General features: G+C 35.6%; 1 protein-coding gene across 1 annotated transcript in view; it reads right to left on the bottom strand.

Annotated features, from left to right (window-relative positions):
• Positions 1-14,209, bottom strand: part of LOC114025963 (cytosolic carboxypeptidase 1-like) — a 173,093-nt gene that overhangs the window by 106,309 nt on the left and 52,575 nt on the right. Inside the window, 1 exon segment of the mRNA XM_027839511.1 lies at positions 11,029-11,153. Coding sequence (XP_027695312.1) covers positions 11,029-11,153 — 125 coding nt within the window.

The following is a 14,209-nucleotide window of genomic DNA, read 5'->3' as shown; positions in this document are numbered from 1 at the left end:
TTTCACAATGTCAGGTTATCAGCTACCCTTTCTTACTATCACACCACTCCCTAACACTGTTCTATAGCCTAGCAAACCAGACATTCAAATTTCTTTGACTTTAATACACTTAAAGTATAAGCAGGTATTCAATAAGGACCTTTAAGAACTTTGCTGTGAATAAAGGCCTTGTACTTTTGATTGTGTGACACATCTAAGCCACTTTTGCTCAATTCATGTTTCTTGGATAAATTCCAGATAGGTGTTCAAAAAAATGTCCTCCAGAGAGATCAACTGTATCCACATTAGGCAAACTTTAAATACTAGTAAACAGATAAACTGTACTTAAAATTCAGTTCAAGGGAAAGTCAAATGGTATTATTTGTGAATTGAATTACACTAAGAATATTCAATTCTAAACTATAATACAAAGAAGAAAAAAATTACACCTCTTTTTTACACAGAAATTATTTTGTTCTGTATTCAAATGTTTCAAAAAGACTGCATTAAAATTTTATCAGGGTTTTTTAGTTTGCCAAAACATTGACTGCACCTGGCTCTTCTTCCTCAGTGGTGAGGAAATGGAGGCAAGTATAGACAATTTTTGTAAAAGTTTAGCAATAAAAGGGAAAATAGAGATAGAAGTAATTGCCAAAGGACCCTACAGGGTCAAGTAGTTTTTGGTTTTATTTTGTTTTTTAAAGGATGAGGTAGACCTGAGCAGGTCTGTAGGTGGCAGAAAAGGAGTCAGTAGACAGGGAAAGACTGAAGATCAAAGAGAGAAAAAAGGATGAATGGGACAAACTCCTGGAAAAGATAGGAATGATAGTATAAAGGGCACAAGTAGAAGGATCAGAATTGGCAAGAACAGCCATTTCTGCAGACAGAAGCAAAGGAGGAGAGAATGAGTGAAGATATAAATAGATTTTGAGACAGGAAGGGGAAGATAGGAGGGTATTAGTTACAGATGGTCTCAATTATGGCAGGAAAAATAGGAAGCAACATTATCTACTGAAAGAAGGATGAAAATAGCATAGAAGATTTGAGCAGAGTAATGACAGCCATTTAGGGTATGCAAAGTACTTTACAAATATTATTTCATTTGATACTCATAATAACCCTAGGAGGCAAGTGAATTATTATCTTCATTTACAGATGGGGAAACTAAGACATAAAGAGGCTAAATGACTTGCCCAGGGTCAAAAATCAAGTAAGTGTAAGAAGGCACATTTGAACTCAGGACTTCCTGACTCCAGGTCTAGCCCACTAACCACGTCACCACCTAGCTGCCTGCTAAAAAATAACTATTATTTATATAGCTCTTTCAGGTCTGCAAAGTGCTTTACATATATTAACTCCTTTGATCTTCACAACAACCCATAGGCTGAAGGTTGTGCAGGCCTGATTAAGGTATGATCACCATACAGGTACCTGAAATAGAGTTATAAGGGTTGATTAACTAGAGAGCTTGGGGTTTTGAGGGTATATCCATCCATCTATTTATTTATCTATCTGTCCATCTAAGATATCCAGAGAGAGATCTAGATATCTATATAGATATAACTTAACTAGATAGATTAGAGGACATAAGGGTGCTCATGACAGCGTCAATTTTTGCAGAGACAATTGCAATATTTTGCAATGTATATGTATATACATATGTGTACCCTCAAACACTTCTATATATCTGTATGAATATATGGTATGTGTGTATATACATATATATATACACATATATATACACATGCATATATGTATACATATAACATATATCTAAGCAAAGAAATACACCCACACACAGATGTCATCAAGCAAGAAGTGATAGGTTGGAATGCAATAAGGAACGTGAGCTTCTTTTTTTTTTTTTTTTTTTTTTTTTTGGTGAGGCAATTGGGGTTAAGTGACTTGCCCAGAGTCACACAGCTAGTGAGTATTATGTGTCTGAGGCAGTATTTGAACTCAGGTCCTCCTGAGTCCGGGGCCAGTGCTCTGCACAGGTACTGAGTTTCTTAAGAAAGAAGGGACAGTGACCAAGAGGCTAATCGATCAAAGAAACAAAAATCTTCTGAGTGATACAGGTGAAATACACCTTAATGGAGGAAAGGTGAGTTGCTGTGGTAGAGCAAAGTTCTCAAAATGGTAGTAAGAAGCAAGAATTATGTTAACTCTTACTCCTGGCCTACTGTATCATAGAACAAAACAAGAAGGAGCAACGAATACTGAAAATGATAGCCAGAAAATAGCAATGCAACACAAAGGGGCTTTGGAAGGGAGCACCAACATGGCGAAACAAACCCCAGGATAGTACTGTAAATCATGGTGACTTCACAGGTCTCCAAGGTAGGATAGCCTCTTGATTCTCTTTGAGCTCATAAGCATGTCCTTTCTTGTCCTTTACACCATAAAGAAAACGCTTCTAGGCAGAAACCTTACAGAAACTTTGTGCTTATTAAGGAAACTAGTAGCAATCCTTAGAAAAGTTCTGAATGTTGACACTCCCAGGTCATGTCTAGGTGGAGATAAAGAACCAGAGAAGTAAGAAGTCTCCAAAATGTCACTGGGTAGACTCTAATTTATATAAGAGCTACAGAGATAAAAGGAGAGAAGACTGATGAGGGTAAAGGTCAATACTGAGGAATAAAAAAAGGATTCAGAAAGAGGTAGATGAAAATGTTGAAGACAAACATCTATAACTTTACAATGTCGCTTAGGGATCAGACCATAACCTAGGACAGTTAAGAAACAAGGAGAAGCTGTTTAAAGATGTATTTCTGTACTGCATAGCATATACCTGTGCAACTTGGCAAAAAAAAAAATATGGCTGTTGAAGAATATGATCTGTGATAATACTGTTTTGCATAATTTATCAAATACTGCATCATCCATATCTTAGTGGAGCTGACTCTGTTATAAAGAAGCGCTTTTCCTAAAAGGTTTGTTAATCAATGTTTTTTCATAATGACATTTCAATTATTTTATTAAATACTGTTACATGGATACTGAGGATATTATGGCAAAGGTATAGACTCTAGAGATTAATGTTATTTATAAGAATCATCAATAACCGCTAGCAAAATAAACATGTAGAACATAATTATCTGCCATCAAACTATCAAACACAAACTATTTCCCACATATTCATAACTCAGGCATAAACAAGTAACCCTAGGAAAATGTTTAATCTCACTACAAAAAAAAAAGTTTCCCATGAGCAATATGAAAGTCTACAGAATTATAAAGCACTGTTGCAAGCTTACAAATAAGTAGAAATATCATTAATTTTAGTACTAAATTACTACACTTACAAAAAAGCATGCTATATGTTTTCCAAAAAGAGGCAACATTTTGTAGTAAATAGTTCTGTACCAGACATTAGGAAAACCTGGGACTGAAGTCTGCCTCAGATACACATTACCTATATGACAAGTCATTTGACCTCACTGACCTCATTTCCTCACGTGTAAAATGGGGATAACAAAAGGGTTGAAAGGACCAAATTAGATTTTAAGTACAGGTATATATACATATATACACATGCTTTTCAAACCTTAAAGCACTAAATAATAATAGCTCACATTTATAATTTTCATAGAAAACTGAGTAGTGATAATTTAAATACTAAATAAAGATGTCTTCAATATATCTAATGAAAATAATGTTTAATCTAATTTAAAGACTGAGTTAAGCAGTCTTTCTGGCAGAGACTAACGTGTCATTCTTCAAGTTTCCTACAAACTAAGAAAATTAAACCACTTTCTGAAACAAAATCAAATTCATTAAGAGGGCATATTGCCCTAAACTGTTATGGCCTAACCATCCTGGAAATTTTGTCAAATTATTTAATAATAATATTTTAAAGAAAGGAAAAGAATGCCAATTTCATATATTAAAAAACTATCTCTGGACAGCAATATAACACTACAATTTAACTGAACAATTTTCTTTGTGCAATTTACAAATAATACTATAGAGAAATTTGATATATATTACTTCAAAGAATTACAGACAAGGGAACTAATTAGACATAAAATACATGATGGCTTATTTTACAGAATTTTCAGGTCCCACTGGCTAACTCAGTAAATGTAAACTCTTAACTGTTCACTATACATTCTGAACACTATGATTTCTGATGTGTCTTTCTGATCCTCTCCCCCTCTGCTCACAGCTTCCAAAAACCACTAAAAAAAAAAAAAGAAAAGAAAGAAAGAAAAGAGAAAGAAAAATCCAACCCAAGGTCTGAGCAATTAAAGAAATGTATACAACAGCCTACAATAAAAATATCCTACTCCTACTGTAGGCCTGATAAAGAGGGTGATGTGTTTTTAAAGTGTCTAAAGTTTTATTGAATTTCCTTTTTTGATATATTAAGTTCTTGCCCTTTGTACTCATTTTTCATAAATGGCAGAGACACATTCTTAGCTATTTCCTTTAAAACTAATCCTGAGAAGTAAGCAAAAAGATATGGTGCAAAGCTTTATCAGAAATAACTGGGGATGTGTCCCCACCATTTATGAGAAACAAGACCAAATTACAGGAATTTAGCATATTAGCAGGAAAGGAATTTCAAGTTCAGGTAAAACAGGATATGAATTACAGAAAAATATACATTTCAATAACTTGAAGATGAGGTTTCTCATATATGAATTAGTTCCTTGTTGTCAGGGTAGTTGGAAAGAGAAGGCATGGTACAGTGAAAAGGGCAAGTGGATTTGGAGGCAGAGACCTGGGTTTGACAGATTTACTGTGTGACACAAACTCTATCTCAGTTTTCTCATCTGCAAAATAATTAGGTTGTACTAGATAGCCTCAAAGATACCTTCCAGTTCAATACCTATAAGCCTATAAATGAGGCCAAATTCTTTGAAATCACAGAACCCCAGCATAGTACATTAGAAAGAGCATTTAAGTGGGAATCAGGACACCCAGATTTAATCCCAGTGCTACACTAACTAACTGGGTAACCTTGGACAAATCACTTAACTGATTTGGACCTTTTTCTTCATCTGTAAAATGAAGAGGTTGGGCAAGATGATGTCAAAGGTCCCTTCTTGTTCTAAAATTCTATGATCCTATGGTGAAATCAGAATTACAGAATTATGGAATTTTGGAAGCGAAAGAGATCTCAGAGCTCATCTAGTCCATCCAGACACGATTCTTTTTAGAGTGATTTGTATTCATCCTTCAATACCTGTTCTTGCTCTGTCTTTTTAAATCTAATTTGGTTGATGAATTCTCTGTACATCCAAAGCAATCTCTTTAGACAACTCTTTTTCTTCTTAATTGTAACTGTATATCTTTGTGTATTCAAGAGTTCATTCCTGATAGCTTTCCATACATCTTAGTCTATGAGGATTGCAGCTATTTTTTCTCTAAGATCTTTCTTTCCTAAAACCCAAGATGCAGATTGGATTTTTCCCAGCTTTCCCCTCCTTTATCATAAAAACTAAAATGTAATGGTCATTTCCCCTCATGATTATCATCATTTCCAACCCAGCAAATGGGTTGAAGACAATCATAACTAGAACAGAATTTCCCCTTGTTAGTTCCTCTGATTTTTCAAGGAGGAAATTATCATTAAAGCAAGTTAAGAAATTAGCATCTACTCATCTTTTGGTAGGGAGAGGACTTCAATAAATGTACTAGATGAAGTGCCCTACCACTATTCTATCATGCCTCAGTGTCAGGATTGTAGTCTGTATTTCTCAAACTCATATATTTCCTCTTTTTGTCCAGATGACTTGTAATTTAATATGCTGAGAATATTGCTTCCATTTCTGCCTCCTTTGTCCTTCATTCAGCTGCTTTCCACCATGCTTTCTCACTCTTTTTTATGCTACGATGCCACCCCAATTCTCTCTACCATTCCTCCTCTTTATATAATGTAACTGCCAGTCAATCAATTAACAAGAATTTATTAAGTATTTACTGTGCAAGGACTGTGCTATGTGCAACTATTCCTAGTCTTCAAGGAGTTTACATTCTAACATGAAGACAACATGTACAATAGGTACATGTAAGCTACAAATGTCAATAAAATCACAATGATAATAGCTCACTTTTATATGGCACTTGAAGGTTTGCAAAACACTTATTTTAATTTGTTTGTTCCTGAGAGGGGAAGGAAGTAGAAGGCAGCACTTAAGCTGAGTCTTGAAGGGATTCTGGGAGGCAGAGAAAAAAAATAAATTATTCCAGGAATAGAAGAATGTGCAAGCAACAGTAAGTAGACCAGTTTATGCCCACTTTTTACACATCCTGTTTCTTCTAAATAAGATGTATCCTTCCAGAGGTACCTCTCCATGGGTCTCCTCTTACCAAATCTCAATGCTGTCTAAGAAGTGAAAGCATCCTTTTTTGCTAAGAACAGAAATTCATCTTCCTTGTTATTTATACTCTGTACACTGATTCATAGACATCTGGGGCCATGAAGTTTATTACAGATTCCTTTACGTGGATTTTGTCTCCTGTCATTTTCTCAATGTCTACTTTCACTGTAGACAATGGAACATAGCTTAGTTGATATGCACCAGCAGTTTTTTTTTCCTTCCTATTCTTTCCCTATCAGATTAAAGCCTAAAGATTCATAAGACTACAGGAAAATGCATTCTTTTTCTGTTATTTAAATTTTATTTTATATTTTGAACTTAACAAATACCAAAAGAAATTTCCATATACAAAGTAAATGAAAAAAATAAGATATGTGAAAATGAAAATCTTTATTTCATACATTTTGCTACATAATAAATTCAATATATTATTTTCAAAGCTATCCTACTTGTCTAATTTCCCCTCTGAACTTCCTTCACTTCTGTGCATTTTTAAAAATGCTTCAATGGCCATCTTTTATTTCCTCCTTTTTCTGGAGAGGAAGGGAGGTATCACTAACCTTTTACCATGCCCAGGACCCCAGAAAAGAAAAGTAAAATCCTAAGTACATATTGAAGAAGACCAGCAAAGTTGATGTAGTAGGACAGAGCAGCCCATTTCCCTCACAACTACTCCAATAAAGACTGAGGAAATAAACCCTCTGGTGTAATAGGGAAATCCAAGGAGAAACCACAGTGCTTTATTTTTCCTGCCAAGATCACGGATTCACCCTACAGGTACAGACCAGGACTGAGCCTACAACTATGTATCTCTAGTCACGGCCTAAGCAAGATATCAGACTTAGCCCAGGACAGAATGAGAGAAGGATCTGCAAACTAAGGATGGGCATATAGTTCTGTCACTCTAACCCCAGAACAGAATCATGGATTCGATGCACAGGTTAGTGACCAGGGCAAGGGCAGTGGAAAGGGGAGCAGGGGGTGACAGAACTAAGGTTCTTTTATTCTGAACCTGTAGAACCTTCCAGCTTGCTGATGGAGGCTTTGTCAGCAATTGTCCACTGGAGCTCCAACTAAGAGCAAGTTTTAGTTGTGTTACACAAACCCAAACTAGAGTCTGAGGTCCACCAAAAAACTAAAAATAGATGATTAGGAAATACTGTCTACTAAAGTTTTGCAGCAACTTGATGTGCTCTGGCCCTGTGATCCATGAAAAACATAGTACTCAGTACCAAGAGAAGACAGTGGCAGGATCTAAGATAATACAGATCAGGACAGCACAAGAACCCAACATTCCCTCCTAAAGCGGGCAGAACCTAATCCAAAAACAAAGTCCCAATTCCTGAAAGAAAGATGGAAGAATGAGAAGGAAAGAAGGAAGGAAGGAAGGAAGGAAGGAAGGAAGGAAGGAAAGAAGGAAAGAAGGAAGGAAGTGAGGGAGGGAGGGAGGAAGATATGAATTGTAAAGTGCTATTATGGAAACAGGAATGCCTATGAAACAAACCCAGAAGAAAATAATAACTCTTAATAAATCTATAAGCAAAGCCTCAAAGAAAAATACAGCTTCATCGTGAAATCAACTAGTATTTCTGAAAGAAATAAAGCAAGAGGGCAGCTAGGTACCAGCCCTGGAGTGAGAAGAACCTGAGTTCAAATCCAGCCTCAGACACATAACACTTACTAGCATGTGACTCTGGGCAAGTCACTTAACCCTAACTGCCTTGAAAAAAAGGGGGGGGAGGTATTTTTACTTTATTTTAAAACCTTACCTAAGCAAAAGGCTCCCTGAAAATGAGAATGGACCATAAAGAAATTAATGGCTACATGAAAGAATAAGATATATTAAAACAAAGTCAATAGACTGAAAAAAACAGAAGAATACATAAAGTATCTCATCTTTAAAACAGCCAACATGGAAAACAGATCAAAGAGTAAAATTTAAAAATCAATGGACTACCTGAAAGCCATGACCAAAAAAAGATCATGGAAATCATATTTCAAGAAATCATGAATGTAGGGAAGGAAAATGGCAAAGTTAAAACTAGTCACTGCTTCTCTGAACTCCCCACAGCTTCCAAGGACAGATTCTGAAGTGGCCCTGTGTCTTAGGGAGAAGACAAGTGCAGCCCACCATGCCAGGGGAAAGTGGCAGTGGTAGTGGTGGCAACCTAGGCCTAGGCAACAAGTCACCCTTCGGGTCAAATGTGACCAACCCCACAAGCTACCTCAACTTCCAACCTCCTTCTCAGAAGGCCTGAGAAGCTAACAGAGCCCACAGAAGGGCTCTGTTGTCAAGTTTTAGAAAAACTTTTACCTAAAATGATGTTTTAAAATTTATAATTGGTGCTTTAAGTGGTGAATTCCACTGCCCAGAAAATTTGCACATAATTTAACAAAGTCCTTTTAACAAATTATTTATATATAACATTTGTATTCAAATATTTGTTAAATTGAATATAAATAAAATTTTAATTTCTTTCCAAAAAATTATGAATGAAAACTACTCAGATCTATTAGAACCAGAGGACAAAATGAAAATAAAAAGAATCCACCAATCGTCTTTTGAAAGAAATTCGAAAATGAAAACTCCCAAGAACATGACTGCCAAAAGCCAAAACTTTCAGGTAAAAGAAAAAAAAAAAATACTGCCAGCAGCTAGAAAAAGATCAAGTACCAAAGTGCCATAGTCAGGATCACATAAGACTTGGCAGCTACCACTAAAAAGGAAAGGAAGGAAGGGTTCCAGGCTGTCATTTTTTGCTTTCACACTGAGACAATGGTTTTTAAAGGAATATTAATGCTCAATTTTAAAGGGAAAGAGGACTTGCAGAGAGGCAGGAGAAAAGTAGATTGGGAAAAGCTACCTGCAGAAAGTAGGATTTGAGGTAAATCTTGAAGAAATCCTGACAAGCCTGGGGGTGAGGAGGGACATCATGCCAAGAATAGGGGACAGTCAGTGAAAATGCCCAGTCAGGATATGGAATGTCCTGGGTGAGAAATAGTACATAAGCCAGCTGGATTGTAGCGTACATGAAGAAGACTAGAAAGGTCGGAAGGGAGCAAGTTGTGAAGGGCTTTAAATGTCAAACAAAAGATTTTATGTTTGATGCTAGAGTTAATAAGGAGTCATTAGATTTTATTGGGGTTAGGGAGCAACTGAGTGGAAAATCGATTGAAGCAAAGCAACACTGGAGGCAGGAAGATGAATTAGAAAGCTATCTGAATAGTCTAGATACAAAATGACTAAGGCCCATACTAAGGCACATAGTAAGTGCTTAATAAATGCTTCTTGACTAATTAAGGTGGCAGCTGTATGAGTGAAGAGAAGGTAACATATGTCAGAGATTGTGAAGGTAAAAATTACAAAATCTGACAATAGAACAGATACGTGGGATGAATGCCCATAAAGAACGAAGGACAGTGAGGCCACCTAGGAGACTGAGAGGTTGGTAATGCTCTTGACTAATAGGAAAGGCTTTAGGGGAAAAGATAATAAGTTCTGTTTTGAACATATAGAACTTGAGAAGCCTGCAGGATATCAAATTTGAAATGTCCAAAAGGTAGTACAGGACTGGAGCTACCTTAGGAGATGATGGCTGGATATATAGTTCTAGAAAGCATCTCATAAAGATTTTATTTGAACTCATGAAAGTACATGAAATTGAAATAGTATAGAGGAAAAAGTGAAGAGGGTCCAGGAAAGAGCCTTGGGAACATTCATGATTAATGGTTGTGACCTGGATGAAGATCAAGCAAAGAACAATGAGGTGTAGGATAACCAGAAGAGAGCAACATTCCAAAAAGCTAGAGAGGGGAGAATATCTAGGAGGAGAAGACAATCAATATCGTCAAAGACTGCAGAGACATCAGGAAGGATGAGGATTAAGAAAAGGCAATTCGATTTTAATGATTAAGAGAACATTAATAACTTCAGAAAGAGCAGTTTTAGTTGAATGATGAGGTCATAAACCAGAGAGTTTAGGAGCAAGTATGAGAAGTAGTAGAGGCACATAGTATAGATGACTTGGAGGTCTAGAGAGCTATCAAGCTGAGAAATAAGGGTAAATAGAAAATTCAAATAGGTAGATAAATTTAGGTAGTTTAACCATTAGTTTAAATTGGAAAACACTGCTCTGGATCAGAAATCAGGGACATATCAGATCTGGAGACAGGGAGGTGGGGGATTATAGTTATAGGCAATTATAGAAGGATAAAGTACATGTTCTGAAATCAAACCAGTAACAGAGAAACCCAATTCCAAAGGGGTTGAAAATCATTTCGTTATGAATTAAATAAAGGATGAACTAATTTATCTGTCATTTACTACCTGTGTAACCTTGAGCTATTCACTTAATGTTCTTGGGTCTCATTTTCCTCCTCCTGAAATAACTGCCTCTAAGGTCCTTCCCAACTCTAGATTTATTACCTTACAATATTTCCAGCCATAAAAGTCTGTGAGCTGATAAGGTATATGAGACCATTACTTAAGTATATGTGTATATAGCTTTTAGTAAGAGTTTTTTTTCAATGTATGATGTTATATCACTATAATTTTTACATAATATGAATAATGAAGTATTTAATCATTAGACTGACATATTATAAATCAGTATTGTGTTCTCTATATAGTTATACAATCCAAGATACTTAGGTAATCATTAATGGAAGTAGTTAAAAAAACCTAATTATACGAAATTATTTTTTAAGAGGAAAAATTTACCTTGACTTTGGGTCAGGTGAAGAATCTTTGATGTAACATATCTGGCACCTTCTGCTTCTGGGCATTCATAGTTGATCTTCTCCAGCTGAGCCAGGAGTGCCACGATCCGAGAATTGCTAGTAAGGCTAGAAAGAATGTTATTTTATATTTAGACTTCATGCCATATTTGTATATTTTAAATATAATTCTTAAGTAACATGAACTCAATTCAACTTAACAACTATCTACTGAGCACTTGTATGCAGTGCAACCATGCTAGGTGCTAGATGAGATTCAAAGTTTAGATAAGACATCTCCCCGCCTTCACAGAGCAAGTGAGGTGGGTATGATGGAGGCAAAAGTATGTTAAAGGCACATTAAAGATATATAAAAACAATATGTGTACAAGGTTTTCAGGAGATGAGGAAGGAAAAAGTCAGTTGAACATGATGGTTCCCTCGTCAGAGCATACCACCTGGATGCTGCCTCTGCACACATCTCACTCTCTCTGGTATGAGTTATTTGTGTACTCCTTCTTCCCTTTAGACTGTAAGCTCCTTGGGAACACAGCCTATGTCCTCTCTATCTCTGCACTATTAGCACTTTGCCATGATATTTAAGATATTAGGTTTATTATTTTAAAGTTCAATAGGAATACAATAGACAAAGATGGGAAGAGAGAACATTCCAAGGACAAGAAACATGAGGAAAGGTACTGCAATGTCCACAGAATTCAAAGATCCCACAGCTAATTTTAGATATAGAAGTGCCACTATTCTAACTTCAACTTAAAACTATCATATTATATCTTGGGATCATATGTTTAGAGCTAAAAAAAGACCTCAGAGGTCATCTAGTCCAATCCCCTTATTTCGTAAATGAAGAAAGTGAGACCCAGAAAGTTTAAATTACTAAACAAAAGTCACAAAGGTAGGTAAAAGGTGGCAGAATTTGGATTGAAACCCATGTTTTGACTCCAGATTCAGCATTCATTCCACTGAAACATATCATTAGTATTTTAAGTAAAGAAGCAATTTTAATAGAGACATTATTTAACTAAGTTACAATTCCACTAATCTCAGATGAAGTACTGACTCCAGAAAAAGTAGATTTAAAACTGATATTAGGGAATAAGATGTCTAAACAGTTTAAGCCTCTACTACAGAAAGCAGTTTGTATTGTATTAATTTAATGTGAAATTCTGAGTCTAAAAATATAAAAGACTGAGTCTTTATTCAGAAAAATAATTTTTCATTTTAATTGATAGGAATGCTTGTTAATTTTAACTAATAAAATATTTATACTACTCAAAAAGATCTTGATAAAAGAAGCAAAAAAAAGATAGTTCTGCACACAAATATGTTTAGTACATATTTAGTCATCAAAACAAATTTTAAAAGGAAGGCAAAATTTGATCAACAATATTGAAAAAAAAACATTAAAAAGTTCTGCATTAGAGTAACTGACCCCTTCTTTTCCTTCCACAGCCACTCTACCTACTCAGACTCAGAAACATCAGAATCATTTTCTTACACATGGTGTAAAAAGGGCTTCCTCAGTAATTAGTCTCAGATTAGTGATTAGTATCAGACTCTGATCTGACAACAGTCACTGTGTGAGCATCAATAAGTCAAGGAGTTAACCCTGTCTGGCTCAGACAACTTCTGAGGTTGTTTCAGCTGAAACTATTCCAAGGTCCTACAGTTCTTGATAGTGTTGTTGAAACAGTTAAAGTAGATATAATCACTAGAGGGCAGCACTCTCTTTGGAATGATTTTACACAGTAGCACATACTGGGCTGAAGCATTGAAAAGCCCTAAAAATCCATTTAAATTCAATATATAAACAAGAGTCAATTAGGCTGACTTTCTTAGGGCTCAGCAACACTTCAGTGGTGGCCATAGTACCATTGCTAATGTTGTTATCTTGATGCTTCCCAGGATTCAACTGCCTTAATTAAGAGACACTTCAAAACACATTATACTAATAAGCTAGATGAAAATTATTATATAATGAGCTACACATTATGACAGAGCAGAAAGAGAGCAAACTGGGAAGTCAAGAAGAACTGGGTTCAAGTTCTGCCTCTAAAACACTGGCTGGATGATCTAAGCAAATTCCTTAACCGTGTCCAAAGCAGCCCTTTAAGACTACATGTAGCACAGCAGATGCCCATCTATATTCACAGAGAGTGAAAACCACAGGTCTGGTACAAAATAAGTAAATGAACTCACACTGACCATTAGTCTTTGATAATCAATCATTATTGCAAAATTCTAAACCATTACCAAAAATCCAAACTATCACTTGAAGATTTATCTAGATGAAAATCAGATTAGATGATATCTAAGATAATTTGGGGCTCTAAATCTGTAATCCAATAATCAACCTTTCATAATATATTAAAATATTTAAGTTTCTTCTAACCAACCCTGTCATTTCATATAACTATCTGCTGACAACTGTTTTTTCTAAAGCAAGTGGATCCTAAAAAATGTTAAATGTTTTACTATTCAAGCCTATGGCTTATATTTAAATTATTTTATGTAAATAATGCTAATTTGTCTGAACTTATGACTTATTTTTATTAATACATCACTTTTTTGTTGTTCAGTTGTTTCAGTCACGTTTGACTCTTTGTAACCCCATTTGGGGTTTTCTTGGCAAAGATACTGGAATGGTTTGCCATTTCCTTCTCCAGCTCATTTTACAGATGAGAAACTGAGGCAAACAGGGTTATGTGACTTGCCCAGAGTCACACAGCTCCTACGTGTCTGAGGCCAGATTTGAACTCAGGAAGATGAATCTTCCTAACTCCAGGCCTGGCACTCTATCTACTATGCCATCTAGTGATCCTAATACATCATTCTACCAAATATGAATTTTCACTTTTATAAGCAATCAATAGTACTGCCAGATTTTTAAAGAGCAAAAGTTGAAAATATCTCTGACGATTTTAGCTAATCATAATAAATATGGAAAGAAAAGTGAAACCATCTTCACAAATCTCACACAGGTAGAAATCACAAAGCTTCATTATTTAAATTAGAGTTGCTTGCTAGGATACTGGTAAACCAAGATGTTTATGAATTAAGTGAAATTTTATCTTTTATATTCCTTTCTGCAGCCTGCTTCTCTCTCTCTCTCTCTCACAAACACACACACACACACACACACACACACACACACACACACACACACA

This window comes from Vombatus ursinus, unplaced genomic scaffold, assembly GCF_900497805.2.
Source record: "Vombatus ursinus unplaced genomic scaffold, bare-nosed wombat genome assembly UNPS02014832.1, whole genome shotgun sequence".
Lineage (NCBI taxonomy): Eukaryota > Metazoa > Chordata > Mammalia > Diprotodontia > Vombatidae > Vombatus > Vombatus ursinus.
Note: the sequence above shows the minus strand (reverse complement) of the source record. Positions and strands in the feature narration are given on the sequence as shown.